Genomic DNA, 25,441 nt, shown 5'->3' on the forward strand with positions numbered 1-25,441 from the left:
CCAAGGTCCATAAGTTTAGTACCTATGTTTTCTTCTATACAGTTTATTGTGTCAGGTCTTATGCTTAAGTATTTGATCCATTTTGAATTAATTTTGATACATGGTGACAGATAGCAGTCTAGTTTCATTCTTTTGCATGTGGCTATCCAATTTTCCCAGCACCATTTATTGAAGAGGCTGTCTTTCCTCCATTGTATGTTTTTAGCTTCTTTGTCAAAAATGATCTGTCCATATTTATGTGGTTTTATTTCTGGGTTCTCAATTCTATTCCATTGGTCTATATGTCTGTTTTTCTGCCAACACCAGGCTGTTTTGATTATTATTGCCCTGTAGTACAAGCTAAAGTCAGGGAGTGTGATACCTCCAGTATTGTTCTTTTTCTTAAGATTGCTTTGGCTGTTCGGGGTCTTTTGTAGTTCCAAACAAATCTGATGATTTTTTTGTTCTATTTATCTAAAAAATGTCATTGGGATTTTGATGGGGATTGCGTTAAATCTGTATATTGCTTTGGGTAATATGGCCATTTTAACTATGTTGATTCTTCCAATCCATGAGCACGGAATATCTTTCCATTTCTTTGTGTCTTGTTCAGTTTCTTTCAAAAATGTCTTATAATTTTCAGCACATAGGTCTTTCACATGTTTGGTTTTGTTTATTCCTAGGTTTTTTATGATGTATGACTTTTTCAATGCATTGTTGCCCTTGATTTGCTAGAATTTTTAAAGGATTTTTGCATCTGTATTCACAGAGATATTGGTCTATAATTTCCTTTTTTGTGTTGTCCTTACCAGGTTTTGTTATCAGGGTGATGTTGACCTCATAAAATGAGTTAGGGAATATTTTCTCCTCTTCTAGTTTTTTCAAGAGTTTGAGTAGGACAGGTATTAGATCCTCTTTGAATGTTTGGTGGAATTCTCTAGTGAAGCCATCTTGTCCTGGACTTTTGCTTTTGGGCAGGTTTGGGATGACTGATTCAATTTCCTTACTGTTTATTTGTCAATTTAGATTTTCTAAATTTTTCAATTTAGATTCAGCCTAGGAAATGTATATGTTTCTAAGAACTTGTCCATTTCTTCTAGGTTATTGAATTTGGTGGCATATAGTCCTTCACAGAATTCTTGGATGATCCTTTGTGTTTCTGGAGCATCCGTGGTGATGTCCCCTCTTCCATTCCTGATTTTGTTTATTTGTGTTTTTTCTTCTTTTATCTTAGTGAATCTAGCTAAGGGTTTGTCAATTTTATTGGACTTTTCAAAGAACCAGCTCTTTTTCGCCTTAATTTTTTCTGTGTTCCTTTTTTCCTCTATTTCATTTAATTCTGTTCTGATATTTATTATATCCTTCCTTCTGCTGATTTTGGGTTTCGTTTGTTTTTCTCTTTCTAATTCTTTAAGGTGTAATGTGAGGTTATTAATCTGGGATTTCTCTTGTTTCTTTTTCTTTTTTTTATTGGGGAGGGGGAACAGGACTCTATTGGGGAACAGTGTGTACTTCCAGGGCTTTTTTCCAAGTCAAGCTGTTGTCATTTCAGTCTTAGTTGTGGAGGGTGCAGCTCAGCTCCAGGTCCAGTTGCCGTTACTAGTTGCAGGGGGCGCATCCCACCATCCTTTGCGGTACTCGAGGAACTGAACTGGGAACCTTGTGGTTGAGAGCCCACTGGTCCATGTGGGAATCAGACTGGCAGCCTTCAGAGTTAGGAGCATGGAGCTCTAACCGCCTGATCCACCGGGCAGGCCCCTCTCTTGTTTCTTGAGATAGGCCTGTAATGATATAAATTTCCCTCTTAAAACTGGTTTCGCTGCATCCCAAAAATTTTGGTAGGATGTATTTTCATTCTCATTTGTTTCTATGTATCTTTTGATCTCTCCTCTTATTTCTTCTTTGACCCTGTTGTTCTTTAAATGTATGTTGTTTAATCTCCACATTTTCATGGTTTTTCCCACTTTCTTTTTGCAGTTGATATCCAATTTCAAAGCCTTGTGATCAGAGAATATGGTTGGTATGATTTCAATCTTCTTAAATTTGATGAGGCTAGTTTTATGTCCCAATAAATGGTCTATCCTTGAGAATATTCCGTATACACTGGAAAAGAATGTATAATCTGATATTCTAGGAGGAAGTACTCTATAAATGTCTATTATGTCCAGTTCACCTAATGTGTCATTTAGGGCTTGTATTTCTTTATTTATTTTCTGTTTGGATGATCTATCCATAGTTGTCAATGATGTGTTTAGGTCCCTTACTATAATTGTGTTTTGATCAATTCTTTTTTTTAGTTATGTTCGTGGTTGCTTTGTATATTTCAATGCTCCCTGATTGGGGGAATAAATATTTATAGCTGTTATGTCTTCTTGTGGTATACTCCCCTTTATCATTATGAAATGTCCATGTTTGTCTCTTGTTACCTTTTTCATCCTGAAGTCTGTTTCATCTGATACCAATCAGTGTAGCTCACCTGATTTTCTCTGAATACCATTTGCTTTGCGTATCAATTTCCACCCTTTCACTTTGAGTCTATATTTGTCCTTGTAGCTGAGATGTGTCACTTGGAGGCTGCATATGGTTGGGTTTAGTTTTTTATCTAATCTGCTACTCTGTGTCTTTTTATTGGTGAGTTCAGTCCATTTGCATTTAGGGGGATTATTGATATATGAGGATTTCCTATCATTCTATATTTGGTTTTCTGGTGGCACTGTGTCTCCATTGTTTTTTACCTTTTTGTTGCTGTCTATTTTTTCACTGTGGTGGTATTCTATGATTTTACCCTGTTTCTTTATTTTTTATGTTGTATATTTCAGGTGTGGATTTTTTTTTTTTGAGTGGTTACCATTAAGTTTATGTAAAAGAAAGTTTCATATTTAGAGTATTACATTTTCTTCATCATGCTTACTTTCTCCGTTCCCTTCTGCCAGTTCAGCTCTTTACTCTTTCCCCTTTTGTGTTTTTGTTGACACAAATTATCCCCATTTATGCTGTGCATTAATTTCTGCACTGCAGTAGCAAGTTGTGTTATTCCTCTTGTTTTGTAAGTGTTGTTTTTCTTCTTTACCTTTATGTTGTGCTTAAGTGTATTTGGTGTAGGGGTTGCCATTTCCTGCTGTTGTCTGTCTTTGTGTAATACTACTCATGGTTTTGTATTCTCTTGCTTTTTTGTTTCAGGTTGAATAGCCTCCTTCAGTATTTCTTGTAGTGCAGGTTATGTGTTAGAAAATTCCCTCAGCTTCTGTATGTCTGGAAAGATCTTTATTCCTCCTTCATATCTAGAGGATATCTTTGCTGGATATATTATTCTTGGCTCATAATTTTACTCTTTCAATAATTGGAGTATTTGAGTCCACTCCTTCCTGGCTTGTAGAGTTTCTCCTAAAAAAGCTCATGATAATCTAATTGGATTTCCTTTTTAGGTTACCATTATTTTCCCCTGGCTTTCAGGATTCTTTCTTTGTTGTCAATTTTTGACAGCTTCAATAGAATGTGCCTTGGAGAAGTTCTGTTGGGATTGAGGTAATTTTGTGTTCTGTTTCCTTCTTGGATTCGAGGATCCTGTTCTTTCTGCTTGTTTGAGAAGTTCTCATTGACTGTTTGTGTTTGAGTATACTGTCTGTTCCCTTCTGCCTTTCTTCTCCTTCTGGTATGACCATTATTCTTATATTGCTCTTTCTGATGGACTCAGAAAGTTCTTGTAGAGTTCTTTCATTTCTTTTAACTCTCAAATCTCTCTCTTCTCCCATCTGTGTGATTTCCAGATTTCTATCTCTATGTCATTGATTCCTTCTTACATCTGGTCAGCTCTGTTACGTAACCTGGCTATTTCATTCTTCATATCTTTTACTGAGTTCTTCATCTCTAGAAATTCAATTTTGTTCATTTTTAAAATTTTAATCTCTGGTAAAATGTTCATTTTGTTCTTTGTTTGTGTTTCTGAGTTCATTAAACTACCTGTCTGTTTTCTTGCATCTTGTTGAGTTTTCTCAGAACTGCAATCTTGAGTTCTCTGTCATTTAAGTCACATATTTCCATGTCTTTAAGTTCATTTTCTGGAGACTTTTCATTTTCTTTCTGAGCTGCCTTGTTGCCTTGGTTGTTCATGGCAATTAATTAATTATTATTTCTCTTCCTAGGCATCTGCAGGAGTGGGTTTTGTAACAGGTTGATAGGAAGTGGTCTTTCTTTTGCTTTCTATTAGGTGTTAGTAGAATGCTTTATTTTCTATCTGGCTACAGGCTTTTATTGTCTCCCACGCTGTAATGTTGTACTTTCTCTGCACTGTTCTGGCTTCTCACACAATGTGGGGATACCCTGGAACGTGGGCTTGTCCTCTGTGAACAGTTCGTCTACGTCACATGGCATCTCCTCCATGGGGAGATGTGGAGAGCTCTGAAGTTCTGAAGTTCTTCCTGCCCCAGATTCAGGGCTTGTGTATTTCAGGAGCTCTGTTTACTCCTGCAGTAATGCACTGAGAGGTTGGGACAGGGACAGGGTCGGTTGTGAGAGGTGGCCCAGAGTAATGGCGGCCACCATCAGCACAGCAAGTCCTGCACCCAAGGCTCCTTCCCCTTCACTGGAACTAGTTGGGACACTGTGGCTCAGGGTAGCAGTTCTCAGAACTGCAAGTAAGTATGTTGTTCTTTTGATCTGACACTGCTACCGTTCTGCTGCTGGCAATGGGCAGGTGGGGTGGGGTGAGCTTTGGGAGGGTGAGGAAGGGGTAGCTAGGCTCTGTTCCTATGCCTTCAGTCCTGTGTTTCACAGTGAGGGCTTAAACCACCGTTTTCAGCCTTCTTCCCTCAGTCTTTGCTCTGAGCTCTCTGCCATGAGCATTGGGTTCAACCGTGTTATGTGCTAATCCCTCGGGCAGGACTGTTGGCCATAAGCAGAGCACTAGTAGTCCAAATTCTTCCCTCTCCTGCAACTGCAGAGCTCCAGAATGCAGGGAGCTCTGAGCTGTCTGCTGCGTAGGAAGTCCTTTGTGGAATTATGCCTGTCCATTTTGTTGTAAATTCCAGGGTAAATTTCAAGAGGCTCTCCTCTCACCGCCATTTCTATGACATCATGTCTCCTTTTTTCTAATATAAGAATTTCACATTATAAGCAACTCACAGATTTTGATGTGTTATAATTTTATTTTTGTCCAGTTCAAAATATTAAAATATTATATAATTAATGTCCTTTTAGAATTCTTCTCTATGAATTTGTTTTTCCAGCCACTCATAGAGTTTGTCATCTGTTCCTTATGTTTTGGTTCTTAGCTGTAATCAAATGCTAAATTGAAATATAAATAATTTTGTGAGTTTATAATAGCTTCATTTATTGTTATGAGTAATAATGTGATATCCATTTATATTTCTTTATTAAGTGTAATAATAGCTATCATGCAACAACAATTTCATCTAGGTACTGTTATTAGGCCCATTTTAAGATTGAGGAAACTGACACACACATTTTTTTTTAAGTTTATTGGGGTGACAATTGTTAGTAAAGTTACGTAGGTTTCAAATGTACAATTCTGTAACACATCATCTGGCACACATTTTAAGTGACTTGTCCAGAGTTGCTCAGCCAGTAAATTGTAGAGCTGGAATTTGAATGAAGGTTTGAATTCAGAGTTCTTAATCATTTTAGTATATAACATTTCCTCTAGTTATTTGATTTCTTGCCTTCCCAGTAAGATTGTTAGCTTCCTGAAGGCAGATACTATGTCTTATTTATACTGATATCCTTTTTCCTATAGCACCTGGAAAAAATGTTATACACACAATGATGGACTGATTAGTGTTTGTGGAACTAAATTTAATGAAATTAGCTGACCTGGAAGAGAATCAAACCCATGACACTTGCCATATTGCCCCAGGTTCTTACCAACTAAGATAATTTAGCATAATATCCTGTCCAACAACATAAACGGTAATAAAGTGTTTGTGAGAATGGTATCTGCCAAGACTTGAAGCCAGCAAGATTTATAAGTATGACTAACTGAACAGGAGTCCATCTCCAAGCTCTAATTTTTGGTTCTGGTCTTCAGGCTGTCCTTTTGCTTTCTCTGGGCCTCTTTTTCATACTTTGAATTTTTAAACAGTTCAACTCTTTCACATGATTTACTTTTTTTCCCTCCCTTTCCCTCTTTTTAATCTTGAGGTTTCTAGGTGAGATCTTCACTATTTATTTAAGGAACATGTATATGTGTCTTACTATGAACCATGTACTTTTCTAAGCACTTTATACACATTGACACTTTATAACAATCTTATGAGTTGGTACTATTATTGTTTCCATTGTACAGATGAAGGAACTCTCACAGCACTTCCTAGTGGTCCATTATCCATTTCCCATACTCAGTAGAAATCTGGGTGGCAGGCTGGAGGTAGGTATAAAGTGGAATCAATCAAGTGGAATCAAAGCCTTTGCCTCTGATATGGTCAGTTGCTTACCTGTTGGGCTGTGTCCTGTGTCTATAGAGGTCAGTGCAGCTGTATAATTAGGATAGTTTTGCCACAAACACAAGGGATTCTGTTGCCCTTCGTCATGAACCCTCCCTACCCAACCAGCATCTCAGGTGGATACACACACACACACACACACACACACACACACACAGTTCATGTCATGGATTTGAAGCAGGATACAGAGGCAAAAACATAGGCTTGAAACTTGGTGAGACTTGAATGTGACTTCTCTCTCTATCTTGGACAAGTCAGTCAATTAGTGCTTTGGTTTTCTCAGCTATAAAATTGAAGAAGATGATAATGATTATAATAAAAACTGTGAGGGTTAAATGAGATAATGTGTTTGAATACTTAGCCCAGTGATTGGCACATAGAAATGCTTAATACATGTTAGGTATTTTTGTAATTATTGATATGCATGGCATTTTTTTTTTTGCATGGCATTTTATTATAGTATGGATATTTCACCCTTTGGCGTATATGTAGCTTGTGAAGGTGAATTTGAGAACCAAGAGTAAGGTCAACCTTTATCTAGGAAATTTATCAGTCATTTTGAATCTTGATGTTGGTTTTATCTTATTTATCTTTGGCCTTCCACAGGCCCTTGGGATCAATTCCATTATCTTCAAGATTTAACTTTCCTTGTCCCAATTTCTAATTTGCTTTGTGTAAATACCAGCATTCCTTTAAGGCAAATGGCAAAGCCTGACACCACAGTCCCTTATCCTGAGTGCATTTTGCAGAGTGTTTATGCTGTGGCTGCCACATAGGAGAACCCAGGGGCAGAGTAGTTCACCTGAGGCCTGGAGCAGCTGTCAGTGACCCTTTTTCTAGGCACTGGGGCTTGAGCCACAGTTTTCAGCAGTCAGTTTCCCAGACCATGGAGTGTCCCCTTGAGTGATCCTGTTGTAAAAGCATGGTGACTTGGCCAGTCTGGGGAGGTAGGAGTGACATTGCATTGGTGTGCCTCCTTCCTTTTCTGGATCAGAGCAATCCTTGTTAAACCATAGGGCTGTGATGGCCTGCTGTGACCTAAGAGCATTCTCACCTTGGTCATGCCCTGAAAGCATATTAAGCCTAGGGCAGGGGATGAAGGGGGAGGTAGAGAGACCCCTGAAACTAAAAGGAAGTCAAAAGGGGCATCCCTGACTCTCTACCTGAGGTCATATTTGCAAGGGAGGTTGGGAGGGAGGCTCTGATATAAGGCAGCGAGAGGGATATATGAGTTTGCGGTCTGGAGTCAGATAAACCTGGGTTTGAATCTTGGATCTACTGTCTTATGTGTGGTGTTGATCAGGTCACTTTGCTTCTTTGACCTGGTTTCGTCATCAACAAAATGGGAAACATAATTGTATCTATCCCATAAGATTGCTGTAAAAATTAAACGGGAGTTTATGTAAAGCAGTTAGTTAGATACTTGCCTTGAATATGTTAAGTATACATTATCATGTCATCATGGCATTGGTAACAAGAGCAGCAGTAAGAAACACACTTGGAGAATTGAAAAGCAGCCTTGGGGCTTTTGTGCTGACCCCTAGGGTCTGGTACCTTATCTCAGTCTTATGCACACATCTGTGAGCTCTAAGAGAAGAGCTAAAGTCCTAGGGGTCTTCAAGGTGTGGACTGCTTTCCTATTTGGGGCATAGGAGAAATCCTGGTGTCAGGGCTGCTGTGTGAGTGTGTGTGTAAGAGGGAGATGGAGAGGGAGAGACTGAGACTTGAGGTGTAGGAGGCACGTTGACTCAGTGGTAGTTGTACATGACCCATCAAATCAGCTTTTCTTCAGGAGGAAGAGACTGCCTTTGTTTGCTTCTCTCTTAGCAGTAAAGGACCATTAGCCTTTAATGATCAAGAAAACTGCTTAAATCCATCCTCAGAGCCCTCACAAGTGGAGTTTGTTTCTGACTTGGTTCTTGACTTATAAAGGGTTTCTAGTGTGCGTTTTAACAAGTCTGGTATTGGGAAACAGTATCATTATGCAATGCTAATGTTGTAGTGGTTTTCTTTTCCTCCTTTTCCTTCTCCTCCTATTTTATTTATTTATTTATTTATTTATTTATTTATTTATTTGTGCTGTTAAGTCACAGCCCAATATGCAAAATAGATCAAAGGAAGCCTGGATGCCTGCCACTTCTGCCCTTTCCACCTCCACAGCTGCCCTGAGGCAATTATAAGAAAATGGGGAAGGATTTGCAAAGCACTGCCTTTGGCTCTCTGGGTTGTACTAGCTTTTCTCTGCCCACATCGCCCTTTGGGGAAAAGGATTGGATATGACCTCGTAAATAAGCAGCCATGTTGTAAGGAATTGGTTTCTACTGTAATAATAACACTTAGCCACTGCAGTCCCCCTTTTCTAATGCTGCCTAAGCTGCAGCCGTTGAAGCCGTTGATTGGGACTGACTGGATGTTTACGGAGCTCGGAGCTCATTATATAATAAAGTGTTGTAACCAAAGTGTGTTCCGGCAGTGTTTGGGGAATTTTGAGGCAGTGGTGGTGCTCTTTGGAACATTTCAGTTAATACAAATTATGCAGCTTTTCATTTATAATGCATGTATGCCAACTCCAGGCCTGTTTTACACAGATAGCCACTTGTTTCCATGCTCTCCCGTATGGCATGACATAACCAGACATATTTTTGTGTGCCTTTCCATCAGAGTCTGAGTGTCACCTAAACTTGATCCTTTTTCCTCTTCAGGCTACAGATGCACATGTTGAATGGTGCTCTTCTGGCCTTGCTATTCCCTGTGGTAAATACCCGGCTGGTAAGTAGCCTCTTCTGGGAACGTACCAGCAACGTACAGAATTTTGCTCATTACATTATGCAGTGCTCATCTTCGTGCTTAGCTCGTGTGCCCATATGAGTGTTAAAATAGCTATATACACTTTACTCTTGAACAACAGGGGCTTGAACTGTGCAGGTCCAGTTATATGCAGGTTTTTTTTCAATAAATACATACAATACTGTAAATGTATTTTCTCTTCTTTATGATTTTCTTAAAAATATTTTCTTTTCTCTAGCTTACTTTACTGTAAGAATACAGTATATAATACGTATAACATATAACATTATCTATTAATCGGTGGTTTATGCTATTGGTAAGGCTTCCAGTCAACAGTTGGCTATTAGTAGTTTAAGTTTTGGGTGAGTCAAGAATTACACGTGGATTTTTTTTTAAATAATTTATTGGGGTGACAATTGTTAGTAAAATTACATAGATTTCAGGTGTACAATTCTGTATTACATCATCTATAAATCCCATTGTGTGTTCATCACCCAGAGTCAGTTCTTCCATCACCATATATTTGATCCCCTTTACCCTCATCTCCCACCCCCCACCCCCCTTACCCTCTGGTAACCACTAAACTATTGTCTGTGTCTATGAGTTTCTGTTTCTCATTTGTTTGTCTTGTTCTTTTGTTGTTTTTGGTTTATATACCACATATCAGTGAAAACACATGGTTTTGCACAGGAGGTTTGCATCACTAACCCCCATGTTGTTCAAGAGTCAAGTGTGTTTAATGTTGAGGTGAGATGCAGCCCTGTTTAGATGCAGTGGAGTGTGATGGGGTTGGGAATATTTTGGAATTCTGAGGCTGCAGTAACAGTTTAGGCCAGAGCCAGGACAGACCAAGAAACCTGCAGAAACTCTTGAAGATGTTTGGTGGCGAGAAGGGGGTTAGGGGCCCAACCCATTGCACAGAGGCTTCCAGGGGTCCCTAAAGGGCTCCATGTGGACTCAGGCACATTGGACAAGGATAATCTGCTCGGGAGCCTCAAAGCCAATCTGCTGTGCCAGGGACCCCCTTGGGTAAGAATTAGATTCCTTCCCCATTCATCCAAACCCACAGGGCAGTCTGGGCCACACATACCCCTTGTGGCTAGCACGGAGAATTCCACTATGGTAGGAGGCTGACTAATAAACCAACATAGAGAGAAACAGGAGCTACAGGGCTGGGTGGTAGGGCTCTGTCCTCAAATTCCCACCTGTAGGACTGCAGAAGCATTAACAGGACATATTTGAAAGCTCCGGGAAAGAAATCACCGGGAAAATCCTACCTTCCACTTTCTATTTTCATGATTTAAATTCGCCTTATGAATTAAGATCACAGTTTCAATCTCAAAATGATAATTCTTCCTCTTCTGATAACGTTTTATAGTTTACAAGGTCTTTTCACATAACAGTTGTGTGAGGTAGATGGGGCAGGTATTACAGCCTCTTGTTACAGAGGAAGAAACTGATGTACAGGGAGTCACACACATTCTACCGTGTTTCCCAGAAAATAAGACCCAGCCAGACCATCAGCTGTAAAGCGTCTTTTGGAGCAAAAATTAATATAAGACCTGGTCTCATTTTAATATAAGACTGGGTCATAATATAACATAACATAACATAACATAGCATAACATAACATAACATAACATAACATAACAATGTAATACTGGGTCTTATTTTACTATAAGACTGGGTTTTATATGATATAATAAAATATAATACGGGTCTTATATTAATTTTTGCTCCAAAAGACGCATTAGAGCTGATGGTCTGGCTAGGTCTTATTTTCGGGGAAACTTGGTAAGTGACAGAGTTAGGAGAGGAGCCCAAGCCTCCAGGTCCTAGACCCATAGCTCTACTTCACTCTCTCTGAGAATTTAATTACTCCCTCCCCACAAATACTCATATATCCTTGTGATTGTCATACTTTTTTAGGTGCATATTATGCATCAATAGAAACATTTTTAAAAGCATTCCTCTAAAGCAGTGATTTTGAAAAATCAGTATGTTCCAGGCTCACTTAGGGGTACTTTAAAAAATAAGCTGATGAGAACCATATGATTTCACTGATACGTGGTGTATAAACCAAAAACAAAAAAAGAACAAGACAAACAAATGAGAAACAGAAACTCATAGACACAGATAATAGTTTAGTGGTTGCCAGAGGGTAAGAGGGTAAGGGGGGCGGGGGGTGGGGGGTGGGAGATGAGGGTAAGGGGGATCGAATATATGGTGATGGAAGGAGAACTGACTCTGGGTGATGAACACACAATGGGATTTATAGATGATGTAATACAGAATTGTACACCTGAAATCTATGTAATTTTACTAACAATTGTCACCCCAATAAATTTAATAAAAAACAAAAAAAACAAAAACAAAACAAGACAGACAAATGAGAAACAAAAACTCATAGACACAGACAATAGTTTAGTGCAGGGGTGTCCAAACTTTTTTCAACGTTTTTTACCAAGGGCCATATGCGGTAAAATATACAAACAGCCAGGCCACTCACTCGAGGTGAAGTACGTATTGCCTCACCTGGTTTATTTAAGTAAACTAAATATATTTTTGGAATTTGCTGCGGGCCAATTAAAAATGGATTGCGGGCCGCAGTTGGCCCGCGGGCCGCAGTTTGGACACCCCTGGTTTAGTGGTTACCAGAGGGTAAGGGGGAAGAAGAGTGGTAGATGAGGGTAAGGGGGATCAAATATATGGTGATGGAAGAAGAACTGACTCTGGGTGGTGAACACACAGTAGAATTTATAGATGATGTAATACAGAATTGTACACCTGAAATCTATGTAACTTTACTAACAATTGTCACCCCAATGAACTTTAATTAAAACATTTGGAAAAAATAAGCTGATGAACAAAAATTCAAACAGAAACACTGATGCCCTGGCCCCACCCTTGGAGGGTGTGAGTTCTTGACCTGTCATGCAGCCATGGCATAGTATTTTTAAAGGCCCTGCTAACATGGAGCTGCAGTTGAGAGCTAATGATTTGTGCAATGGTTCTGAAACTTACTGTGTGCAGCAATCACCTGAGGGATTGGCTAAAAAAATGAGGCCTGCCAGACTCCATCCCCAGAAGGTCTGATTGAGAGGATCTGGGGTGATGCCAAGGCATGCCGACTACATGGGTCCTCAGACCACTCTTGGATAATCAGTGTCCTAATCTCTCAAAATTCAAAGTTACTCCAATTGTGTAACTCAAAGTGTGGTCCAAGGATCAGCATCAGGTGCGTGCTGCTTGTTAGAAATACAGGATTTCAGGTCACTCCTCAGACCTACCGCATCAGAATTGGAATTTTAACAGGGTCCCAAGTGTCTCATATGGCCTACCTCCTTTCTTCCAAAAAGCACAAAGTGCCTTATAGATAACCGTTCAACCTCCTGAAGAGGGAACACCAAGGTGAAGGAGGGTTGGCAGTACAACAGGTCCTCGAATAACATCGTTTAGTTACAATGAGATGCTGTAGGAACTTAACCCTTGTTTGTATCAATTAGCCTGTGGTAACATTGGTTTCCTTATACATCGTTTTGCTTCTAGTTGCAGAACCTATCAATGATGTTAAGTGAAGACTTACTGTATTGTGTCAGTCATAATAGACCTGGCACGTTAAGTTCCATGTTCCCCAGTTAGCTGGCATCAGCAGGCACGGGCTGCTGACGCAGGTACCTTTGCCCTCCCTTCTACATTTTCCCATACTATATGACTTGCTTGACTTTATATGGGGAACTGTAGAATCTAAACTCCTGCCCTGGTCTAGAGCTATAGAAGATGATACCCAAGAATGGTGTAAATCATTCAAATAAATTGAAAGCATATTTCTTACTGACTCAGGGATGTGGAGCAGTGCTGGAACCAAAGTTACTCTCTGCCTGTGTAACCTGCTAAGGCAGTGATGTGGATCAAGTGCTGTCTTATTCCATCTCTTTGGCCACCTATAAGTTTTCTCAGGAAATTGACAGGTCAGGGAGAGAGAAATCTGCTCTCTTTCTCCATTTTTTTTAGCAATTCCGTGAGATTCGCGGAAGGAGTAGCATACCAGAAAATTTCCCCCTGGGCTCATAGGGTTGGTGATCCTGAATTTGAATGCTTCTAGCCTATAACTTTGACCAAACAGTCTCTGCCATCAGTTGAGGTGGATATGGTTCTTCTAAACAAGTCACCGTCATCTTTTTTCCTAGTGAGACCTTTCCCCCGAGGAAAGCTGAACAGTCTTCTTGCAGAACCACTGAGCATAAACCTGTATTATGATTCCCATTGTGCAAACTTGAAAGTAAAGGTCCTAAAAGGCCCATTTCACATACCTGAAGTCAGAAAGCAAGTGTTGAAGTTTCCATTCAACCAATATTGTGTTACACCAAAGGTATATATATCTTCACTAGGCCTGTTCTTGTTTCCTTAGCCCTTTTAACAACAACACCAGCAGGAACAGCAGCTGACACTTCTTAAGTGCTTACTGTGTGCCTGGTACTGTTCTAAGTGCTTTCTATGAACTAATTTATTTAATCCTCACAATATACGTATGAGGCAAGGTACTATTATTATCCCCAAGATCAAGGTGCCAGCAGGGTTGGTTTCTTCTGAAACCTCTCTCCTTGGCTTGCAGATGGATACCCTCTTGCTGCCTCTTCACATGGTTTTTTCTCTGTGTACACACATCCCTGGTATCTCTCTGTGTATTGAAATTTCCTCTTATTATAAGGGTACACATCAGATAGGATTAAGGCCTACCCTGATGGCCACGTTTGAAATTAATCACCTCTTTAAAGGCCCTCTCTCCAAATATAGTCACATTCTGAGGTACCTCGAATTAGGGCTTCAACATATGAATTGAGGAGGGGGACACAAGTCAGCCCTTAACAGCTTTACCACACTATTCAGAGGTCCCTCACTGCCTACCTTTTCCCCTCTCCCTTTCTTCCCCTTTCTTATGGCAGATTTGCTATTGTATTTGTTATAGCACCTAATACTTTTCAAATAAATGTCAAGCTATAGCCAACCAGCTTATCAAGATGTTCAAGTAACTTCCTTAACATTGAAATTTCTTTGATGAGCTTTCTCTTAACTAACAATGGCCCATATTACAAATAAGTGCTCTTTGCCTCAATCACTCTGGTAAATAATCCCGGTGCTCTTTTTCTAAAATGAAGCTGAGAAAAGCTCACGGTGGTGGGCATGTATCTTGTCAGTTGGCTTTGGCCTTGTTGTTTTAAACAGTAGGACCCCTCCTGGGATACTTCTGGCCTTAAATACTTTTATTTTGCAACCCCTTAGTTGAGCTCAGGTTGACTTAAAATAAGACACAGGAAGTTAGGCAACTCTTTCTTAAGCCTGATGACCCAATTAGGCAGGAAGCCAGCTTTTGACTTTCCTTTTGCCCTTCCTTCTTGGCCCTTTATAGTTTTAATCTTTTTTTTTCTTTTTTTTTTTTGCTCATTAGCAGTAATGAGGAAGCAAGGAAAATAAAATGAACTAATTAGTGTGTGTGCCAGTAACACAGACAAACATACACTCACATATATAACGACAGAGGGGGAGTTGGAGGAAGTTGCCACAGTCAGCTACAGGATTGGGGGTCATCAGTGAGTTTCCATATGCTGCACTCTGTCCTCGGACTCATTGGCACCAGGATTTGCAGACCAGCTAGAGAATACCCAGGTCCCGTTTCCTCTTGGTTCTCCATCTTAGAAGCTGAAACCTTAGAAGAAGGATTGTGTATCCCAATGGCCTATATTACAAGTAAGTGCTCGTTGCCTCAACAATTCTGGAGGTCTCTTTCTGGCTTCAGATGAAGTATCTTAAGGGCGATTTTTCTTTTGCTTCTTAGAGGGAATGAGGGGAAATACATCATGGGACTGTTGATGATTAGATTAGCAGAAAGCTGAAAGCTTGTCTGGTCAAATCTTATCTTGTAGAGGGGGAATTTAGGAGGATAAAATGACTTGCCTAAGAAGCCAAAGTGGGTACTTCTAGAACCCAGGTCTTCTGACTCAGACTTCAGAGTTCTTTTTGTGTTGTCTGACTGATATTCAGGGTGAAGTTGAATGCTAGTGAGTCAAGGTGCTGGGGACACTTCTCATCTTCCCTCCCTTTCTTTTAAAAGAGTTAGGCCATGGGCTTCTTTGAGAAGCTGAAGAGGACTGTAGCGACCCTTCCTAGATAAATACACAAACATAACTTTGCGTACAGTTTCACTAGGGACACATAGACTGCCATCTCCCACTCCTGTCCCCACAAGGCCATCTGTGGATCTCATATCTAGATCCTAATGCCCAAGCTGTCAGTAGTTCAGGGCTTGGAGAATATATGTGCTGCCTCCTTTGTAAGCTCCTTGTTATAGCCAGTGGCTTTGTGGCCTGATGGTGATGCTGGCTTCCTTATCTATGCCTGTGACTTTGCAAAGAATGTCACCTATTCCAGGCTAAACCACCTTCTAGAAAGTGAAAGCCAAGAGGTGGGAGCTGAGTAGGGTGCCCTGGAACCTGGTTACATATTAGCTTTTCAATTACTTCTCTTACCTTGCCAAGTGGCCCTCAGAATGAGGCACTGTGCCCAAGTTGCATCCCCAGCCCCGTGCCTTTTGCCTTCTAAGGCCCATCAGAGTTCCTTCCGAATGGAGTGTTCTGAGCAAGGAGCACTGGAAACAGCAAAGAAACTAAGACACTGTATCAGCCCTCCTCCCAGACCAAAGACTCTAGCGTGGCCTATTTGCAGCTGTCTGTCTTTTACGAGAATAATAATAAGAATGATAATGATTTTTTTTTCATCAAGCTCTGCTAAAAGGCTCAAAGCCTTGAGTATCTCATTATCAAAATTTCCCATTATTGTGTTTCTATATTGATCCTTTATGTTAGTTCTTTTTTCCCTCCTTTACCACCCCTTCCCTTTTGCCCAGTACTTCTTCTCTGTTAGGTGGTTCTTTTGAATGTTTTGAACTCTCAGATTGAATAGAAGACGTTAGTAATGGTTTTCTTCATTACTGGGGCAGCTGCCCACCACCCACAATCACCTCAGTGTTCTTGAGATACAACTTAGCCGGTGGCATACCTTGTACCCATGTGTACTGCTTAGGAAACTGCTGTCACCAATGCAAATAGGCTTGAGAATCTCACTCTTTACTAATTGGCACATTGAAATGTGCTAATTGACCTAGAAAAGTTATTTCTGTGACTGGCAAATTGAGCTATTTTAAAAAGTTATAGCTTGGATTTTGAACCTGAACTAAGGACAGAATGTCCTTTTGCTTTCCTGAGAGTACTTAAAACATTGGCTTCAAAACAGTCCTTAGCAAAAAACAAAAACAACAAAACCCCCCAGTCTTTAGCTTTCTGATGAATTGATTTGGGCAAAATTGTGCTTCAGCCTACAAAGGCCAGTGTGTTTTTGATCAGACGACTGCAAAGTGTGAGGATGTGGAGGGTTGAGAAGAGTCTGGGGTTCCTGGTCCAAACTGAATTATAGAGACTACCTTAGAATATGTCTTGTTACTACCTTTATTTTAAGATTGATCTTTGAGAGTCTTACATCCTCCAGTAAACACATAGATTTTTGTTGAGTACTTTTCTGTGTCAAGTATTGTGGTATATGCTACAGGGAATGCAGAAGCAGCCAGGGCATATTCCTGGCCTTCAAGGAACTTGCAGATAGAAATATAAGGCATAAATGCCTGAAAAGTTATGGCAATATTAGAGTCAAAATCGTGAAAAAGGAAAATCATAAGGCAGTGCAGGTTTAATTGCTAAATTGCAGTTGTTCCAGAGTTCTGAAAAATGGGAAGAGGATTAATAGCATTTATAGAGCACCCACTATGTGCTAGGTAATTTACATATGTTATTATTTATTTCTCACAAGGACCCTATTTTCCCTATGAGGAGAGGTTAAATGACTTGTTCAGAGTTCCATGGTTTGTAGGTGCTAAAGCTAAACCTGTGCACTTAGCACTCTAACACACTACTTCCTACAGTGATCAGTAAGTGGTCCATGGAGAAATGAGCCTTGAAAGATAATTAGAATGTACATGAAGTTGCAGAGGAAGGAGACACTTTGAATTAAGGGAATGCCATGTCCAGAGGGATGGAGGTAGGAAACAGTCAACTCATCACTGAAATTCTGAAGAGCAGGATGGAGAATCATGAATTCCAGTTGTATACGACTTTGCCACTTTTGTACATCCTGAGACGCTGTCTCAGTCACGTCTTTTAGCCCTTATAGTGTTTAGATTTTATGTGTATTTCTTATTTTTTCCATCTCTACTGATAAGAATTCCTCAAAGGTAGATGGGACTTTGGAACCAGAAAGGCTCTTTTACAAATATTTCACCCCAGTGTAGTTAGGATTATGGATTCGAGGATCAGATTCTCCAGGTTTCTATCCTGGCTGTGCTACGTGTGTGTGTGTGTGTGTGTGAGAGAGAGAGAGAGAGAGAGAGAGAGAGAGAGAGAGAGAGAGAGAGAGAGAGAATGGGGGAGAGGGGGAGAGAGGGAGAGGGGGAGAGAGGGAGAGAGAGTGACATGGGGAGAAACACGGAGAGACGGAGCAGGGAGCCTAGACAAGTTAACTTCTGTTGGCTTCAGTTCTCTCATCTGTAAAATTCAGGTGGACTAGTGCCTGCCTCCTAAGGTGGTTCTGAGGAGTAAATTAGTTAATATGTGCAAGGCACATAGCACAGCACCTGGCAAATAGGAAGCCCTCAGTCCGTGTTAGATATTAATTCTTAGCCTTTGATCCTCACAAAACCCTGTAAGGAGGTTTAGCGTCTCCATTTCACAGAATGAGACTTAGAAAATTCAAATAACTTGCGCAGGGCCACACAAGAATCAGCAGAACTGGTCTGAGAACTTCGGTCTTCCTGATATGAAAACTCACGGTTTTCCTTCTTCCTTTTTCTTAATTATTTAGATTTATTTTCAAGTATTAAGCCAAATCAATTCTTTGTGATAAAAATATATATATAGTATCCATTAGATATTCAGGGGGACTGATTACACTTTTAGGATTTTTCTTTTTTTACAAAAATAATGCATGCTCATTGGAAAACCATTCAATCAGAGGAGTATAAAGAGAAAGCTAATCATACCCCATCAACTTTCAATCCTATCCCCCCAGGGTAAGTTATTTTAAAGGTTTCTGTATCTTTCCACATTTTTATTTTGCTCACAAATGGGAGTTTCATACTTCTAGGGTTGTCGGTTTATTTGGGTTTAGGTTTCCTACACAATTGGCATTACACTGTAAACAGTACTCCACTATATTTTCCTTTAATATAACAGGAGGTAATCAGTGATCTTTTCAGGTATGGACATAACTCATTCTTTTCTAACAGCTACTTAGCACTCCATAGTTTAATTGTACTATACGAAATTGGACAATCAAGTTTGTGAACTCATCCTAGAAAAAGTGCTATATACCTCATTGCTGAATATCACTACAGTCACCTTTGAAGTACTCCCCTTGGGAAGCTATGCACTGATGCCAGTGCCTAGTCCACCCTTCAAAGCAATTTTGGAACTCTTTTTCTGGAATTGCCATCAGAGCAGTCGTCGTATTACCCTTGATGTCCTGAATGTCATCAAAATGTCTTCCTTTTAATATTTCCTTTATCTTTGGGTAAAGAAAGAAGTCATTGGGGGCCAGATGAGGTGAGTAGGGAGGGTGTTTGTTTACTGGCTATAAACTCCCTCACAAACAGTGCCATGGGAGCTGGTGCATTGTCATGATGCAAGAACCATTAATTGTGGGCGAAAAGTTCAGGGCGTCTAACTTTTTCACACAGCCTTTTCAGCACTTCCAAATAGTAAACTTGGTTAACTGTTTGTCCAGTTGGTACAAGTTCATAATGAATAATCCCACTGATATCAAAAAAGGTTAGCAACATCGTTGCAACAATTTCGCAAACTTCACTGTCAGAACTGTCCCTAGGTTCCCAGCACTGCATTATAACTATTGTCTGTGGGCAAGGATAGTGTCTTTTGTGATGTCTGTGCCCTGCAGGGCCTCTCACCTACCACTTGGTAGGTATCCACAGATAGAATAAGTGAATTAATCAACCAGCCTGAACCTCTGTATTGCTCAGAGAAATTCCCAGGATCTCTCTCACATACCTGAGATCTTGGGTGTGAAGATAGAGAGATGATAGATTATATTTTTCCCAGGAAAATTCTCTCTTGAACCATTTAAAATAATATTCTCCTGATTAAAACAAAAGACATATTTACTGTTGAACATTTGTGAAATACAGAAAAGTATGAAAAAAGCCTGTGCTTTTTTTTTTTTTTTTTTAGAATTAAATGACAAGGTTTTATTCAAGGGTCTTAAGATTTGCAAATTGTGGGACACTACCAGGTAACACCCAGAGTGTTCCAAAGAAAAGAGGAAAGCTTAGAGTTCTTATAGTAAAATGTACATTCTTGGGAAGATAAGTCCTACATTCTCAGTCTCTGGATTGGTCTGAGATGGTAATCTTCCAGATGTCTGATGGTCTGGATAATGGATGTCAGGTAGTCTGGACTTGTGAACATTATTTCCTAAGTTCTTCAGAGGGTTAGCTATAGGATGTATATCTCCAGGTATTGATGCACAACTGAAAAATTCAAAAGTGTAAGTCCTCAGGCTAAAGTAATATAAAATATATTCCTCATGTTTCAGCACATTCTGATTTAAGTAATTGTGTTTGCTTGGGGATTCCATTTTGTTTCTTCACTCTTTCATCAGATAGGATGGTGCATGTTGTAAGGCTTGAGGCGAGATAATGAAGCTAAGAGTCAGGCGGGTTGAGAAAGGTGAGTGCTTTATTCTGTGCCCCCGGGCGAGGTTCACTGGTCTGCAGACGGGGCCGATGAAGTCGCGTCCAGGGCAGAGCGAGGGAGGCATATATGCGATTTTGGGGGTGGGGGTTGGCTGAGTGAGGTGGCAGATGAGCAGGACCCCCCAGTGCAGATCGGGCGCGAGCGGCTGTATCCGGAGTTGTTTATCGCACCAGCGGTCTGCTGCCTTTTCTGGGAAACACCAGGGGCCCCAGTTTCCATCATGCGAGGAGGGGTCTGACTTGGCAGAGGGGTATTTTTGGCTCCTGGCCACCTTGACCATGCCCGCAGCTGACCTAACATTCCAGCCTTTTTGGTTATAAAGGGGCGGTGAGGTCAATCTTACTGCTTCCTGCTGACAACGGGCAGAGAGGGGTACTAGGCCTGGTCAGCGATGGGAGGGCTCGTGGGCAGCCGGGAGTATGGGTGGAGAAGAAGCTGGTTTCACTGTAACTCTGGACATCTCATGGAGGCGGTTCTGTAGACATTTTAAAAAAACAGGGGGCCATTAGAAACAGGAGACTGATTAGGACGAGTGGGCCTATTAGTGGCATTACCCATGTAGTCAGCAGTGATGGCCACCAATCTGAGAGAGGGTTGGTAGATCCTCTCCGGTGCCGGAGCTCCTCTTGTAACTTATTCAGGGTCTGCACGTTTTCATTGACAAATCCGGGCTCTTTGATGTAGTAACAGCATTTTTCCTGGAGGAAGAGGCGGGTTCCTCCTTTCTCAGCAGCTAGCAGGTCCAGAGCCCATCGGTTCTGCAAGGCAACTTGGGCTGGAGCAATGTGATGGAAGTTGAGGAGGCCTCTATGGCAACCTGCAGGCATGTCTCCAAGTCCTGGGCAGAGTGGATGTTGTGCCCGAGAGCACCAGCTCCTAAACTGGCAGCTACAAAGGAGGAGGCTAGGGAGACCCCCTAGGATAAGGGGTAGGAAAGTAGCCCTCTTTTGAATAGGAGTGGAAATTTTCTCATAGGGAGGCTGCAGTTCTGTGAATTCAGCCTGGCTGTGGAGCATTAGTTGGGGGGCTACGGTTGTAGGAATGCAGGGGGCAGGGGAAGAGGTGTTTATACAGTTGGTGAGTGTCTTGTTGTACCAGAAGAATGTGCCAGAGGGAGCCTGAAGAGTGGTCGAGAGTGGTTGGGTTGTATTGCATAATGACTGGTTAGAACCACCGTAGCATATGGGTAAGGTGAGGTTAGGTGGAGGAAGATATAATGGTATCTTGGCGATGGTGGAAACACTGTTCTGAGTTGTCACTAGGAGCGAACTGTATTAAAGGTACAGCTGCTAAAAGGGGGCGTTGCAGAGACGCACAGAGAAAACAATCAGTTATGTTAGGAAATCCAGAGATGTTAAGGAGGGAGGCAGCTTCTTGTATTATTTTTAGCCAGGTGAACGGGTGGGCGGATCTGAGCTCTTGATCTGTCCTGCAGGCTGTAGTTGGGTTTTTATAGCCTGTTCCTGCTGGAGGATGGTTTGGGACATGTCTCTTAATTGTTGAAGTTGTGGAGGGATAGCTCGGATGTATGCCCGGTAAATATAGAGTGTTGCTACGGGCTTTGAAGAGAGAGCCCATGGGTAGAGCTTTCCTTTAACTCCTGATGCCCACTTTTGATGCCAGGGGTCTTTAATCCTGAATGTATATTGGCCTTTGCTGTTACCAAAAAAGAACCCCGATTTCTGGTTGACGGTATTTATGTAACAAGAAGTGTAGGGGCATCCACCATATGTGCCCTCCCACTGGTGGCATTAGTCGTGGATTTGGTTATGGGGAAAGCAAACAGCTGGATCAGAAGAACAACGAGTGATAGATTTGAAGGTGTCGGGTGGAATGATAATGGATACCTGTTGCTGGCATTCTTCAGGCTTGCAATCCCTGGTTCCCAGAATGTGGGTGGAGGCCTTATTATTGCTATGGTATGATTCTGTTATATAAAACCGCCACACATATGGGTTAATGGGGAACGGGGCTCTTGGGAGAAGGGTAGGATTAGGGTTAGGGCAGCTAAGGCGAACGTTAGTGGGGCCCAGCATCTTACAGCTGTAGAGGTCGTACTGCTCCGGGGTCCTCTTTAGTCTGGATAAGTGGTGCCACGAGGGATCGCCGAGCAACTTGGCTGCAGTGGGAGTTGTAAGGATGACTGTATGGGCCCTGTCCACTGAGGCTCTAAGGTCTTGGGGTGTAGATTCTTGAGGAGGACCGAGTCGCCTGGTTGTAGAGTCGGTCCTTGGGCTCCGTGTTGTGTTGTTCTTGGCTTGGGTAAATACCTGCCAGTGTGTTCGCGGAGAAGTTGCCTGAGCAGCGACAGGTAAGGGAGGTAGTTGGCCAACGGTGGAGGATCTGCAGGAAGATGGTGATTAAGCAGAAAGGGTCTCCCATATAGCAGTAGTTCAAAGGGACTTAGGAAGGTAGGGCTTCTGGGGGTGTCTCGAATCCTGGCGAGGGCAATGGGCAGGAACTCAGGCCATGATTTTCAGATTTCTAAGGACAATTTAGTTAAGTGATCTTTGAGGAGCTGTTAGCTCTCCCAACTTTACCGCAAGATTTGGGACGGTAGGGAATATGGAGTTTCCAGGCAATGCCTAGGGAAGAGCTAACTTGTTGGACAATATTAGAGATAAAGGCAGGACCATTGTCTGATTGTAGCTAGTTGGGGAGTCCGAACCAGGGAAGAATGTGCATCAGAAGGACCTCAGCTACTACCGCTGCAGTCTCATAATGGGTTGGGAAAGCTTCAACCACCCTGTCAGTGTGTCGACCAAGGTAAGCAGATATCTGGTCTTTTTGTGGGGAGGCATATGAGTAAAGTCTATTTGCCAGTCTTTACCAGGGAGATGGCCTCTCATCTGATGGGTAGGGAAGGTGGGACATAGTCCCCCTTGGGGCGAGATGGCAATACAGGTAGGGCAGGAAGAGCAGATGGCGTTGACCGTTTCTCACAAAGCTGTTGAGGTAAAGAGCAGGTTGAGAAACCTGTAAAGAGGGAGCGCTCCGATATGGAGTGACTGATGGACATGTTGTACTATCGTTCTGACTTGACTTTGAGGCCGAACGATGTTGTTATTTAGGAAAATCCATCCATCAGGGCCTGGGGTACTACCAAGCTGTAATAACTTGTTCTTTCCAGCTTCAGTGTATTGGGGTTTGAGGGAGGGAGTAGACAAGAAGAAGACTGGGGCTGGGGAATTAGTATCTCGGGTTAGGCTTCTGGCTACTGTGTCAGCCTTGATGTTCCCTTGCATGATAAGGGAGGAATCAGTTTGGTGACCTCTGCAATGTATGATGGCTACCTGGGATGGGAGCTGTAGAGCTTTGAGTAAGCGAGTGATGAGGATAGCATTGATGACAGGGGAGCCCTTAGTAGAAAGAAAGCCTCTCTCTCTCCAAATGGCTACAGGGCAGTGTGCAATAAAAAGGAGTATTTGGAGTCTGTGTAGATGTTCACCCTTTTTCCCCGTGCTAAGTGTAAGGCAGGGGTGAGGGCGATGAGCTCAGCCTTTTGGGAGGTGGTCCCTTCTGGGAGTTGGGAAGCTTCTAGAGTCTGCTCAGGGGTAACTACTGCATAGGAGGCTCCCCGGTGGCTTTGGGGGTCTAGGTAAGAACTCCCATTGACAAAAAGTATTAGGTCTGGTGCTGAAAGTGGTTGGTCTGAGAGTCCTTCTCGGGGCTGAGTGAAGGCTTCAATTATTTCAGTGCAAGAGTGTGAGGGAAGAGTATTTGTAGGGGTAGTGGGAAGGAGAGTAGCCAGATTAAGAGAGGGAGATTGGGTGAGGGTAATATCAGGGTTCTCCAGAAATAGGAGGTGGAATTCTTGTGTCCGGGAGGAGGCAATGAGAGAGAGAGAGAGAGGTGGGAGAGCAAGTCCTGTACCCGATGGGTGGAAAATACCTGCAATGGTTGTTGGAGGCAAATTTTGGGGGCCTCCTTGGTAAGAACAGCTGCCGCAGCCATGCCACCCCCGGACCGTGGGATCGAGTTGTTTGGCCAGGTAAGCTACTGGGGTTAAGGTAGGGCCTAAGGGTTGGGTAAGGACCCCTGAAGTGATACCTTATTTTCATCAGTATATAAATGAAAAGGTTTGTTGATGTTGGGTGGGGGGGGTGAATTTAGGAGAGTGTCCCAGAGTTGGAAATACCCTTTATAGACAGTAGAGGGGGGTGAAAGAGGGCCAACAGGCGTCTCTCTTGCGGCTTGGTAAAGAGTCTTTGCCAGTATGGCAAAATTTGGAATCCAATGCCAAAAAAATGCAATGAGTCCTGAAAAGGACAATATCTGTTCAGCACAGGTGGGAGGCTGTAGGTCCCTTAATGCCTGTGCCCGGTCTACTGTTAGACCTCAGGAATGGGGAGTAAGACAGATTCCTAGATAGGTGACAGTGGGCTTGGACAGTTGTGCCTTGGCAGGGGAAACACGGTACCCTTTGTCCCCTAGGAAATTAAGGAGGGCTGCTGTGTGCCTTTTGGATATGTCCAGTGAAAGGCTACAAAGGAGGAGATCATCTATGTATTGGAGGAGGGTGCTGGGGGCTAGGTGGCATTGCAGAAGGTCTTTTGCCAAATAGGTGAGGGCTGTCTCTAAAGCCTTGAGGCAGAACTGTCCAGGCCAATTGTTGGGAAGGCTGCATGTCAGGGTCTTCCCAGGTAAATGCAAAAAGGTGGTAGGAGTCTGTATCGAGAGGGATGGTGAAGAAGGCGTCCTTGTGCTCTAACACCATCAAGTGGGTGGTACCAGGTGGGACACACGAAAGGAGGGTGTAGGGGTTTGGAACCACTGGGTGGATAGGAATGACGGCCTCATTGATTAGTCGGAGGTCTTGAACTAGCCTATAGGTCCCGTCTGGTTTCTTGACTGGGAGGATTGGGGTGTTGCAGAGGGAGTTAATGGGTATTAGGAGTCCTTGACTAAGTAGCTGGGTAATGAGGGGCTTGAGCCCTTGGCGAAGTGTAAGAGAGATGGGGAACTGAGGATGAGAGGGGAAGGAAGTTGGGTCTTTAAGAGTAAATTTTACAGGAACGGGATGTCTTGCTACTATAGGAGTAGAGGTGTCCCAGACTGCAGGGGCGACTAAGGATGGAGGGAGAGGGGGTCAGGATTTCTGTGGGCAAATGGGAGAGGAGGAGAGTAAAGAGTAGGGAAGTCGGGGGGCCATGGGGAAACTGCAGTGTGGCCCCAACCTTGGTAAGGAAGTCTCGGCCTAAGAGGGGGCATGAACTAGGGGCATGAAGGCAGAACTAGGACTGAGTGGGTTAAGGACTTGCTTTCTAGGAGACAAGGAAGGGGTGCAGTGGCTAGCGGGCAGGTGGGCTTGCCATCAATACCCATGACCGAGATGGTGGAAGGGAAAAGGGGGCCCGAAAAGGAGGGCAGGACAGAGTAGGTAGCCCCTGTGTCAACCAGGAA

The 25,441-nt window shown here is 42.3% G+C and overlaps 1 protein-coding gene across 13 annotated transcripts in view; it reads left to right on the forward strand.

Moving 5' to 3' along the window:
* Window positions 1-25,441, forward strand: part of TMEM164 (transmembrane protein 164) — a 216,939-nt gene that overhangs the window by 110,049 nt on the left and 81,449 nt on the right. For 12 of the 13 annotated variants that reach the window (XM_074323806.1, XM_074323807.1, XM_074323799.1 and 9 more), the window contains one exon: window positions 9,140-9,206. The exons of the other annotated variant lie outside the window; for it this stretch is intronic. In XM_074323806.1, the coding sequence (XP_074179907.1) occupies window positions 9,147-9,206 (60 nt within the window). In that variant the 5' untranslated portion in view covers window positions 9,140-9,146. The remainder of the gene's footprint in view (window positions 1-9,139; window positions 9,207-25,441) is intronic. 13 annotated transcript variants of the gene reach the window in all.

This window comes from Rhinolophus sinicus, chromosome X, assembly GCF_036562045.2.
Source record: "Rhinolophus sinicus isolate RSC01 chromosome X, ASM3656204v1, whole genome shotgun sequence".
NCBI lineage: Eukaryota > Metazoa > Chordata > Mammalia > Chiroptera > Rhinolophidae > Rhinolophus > Rhinolophus sinicus.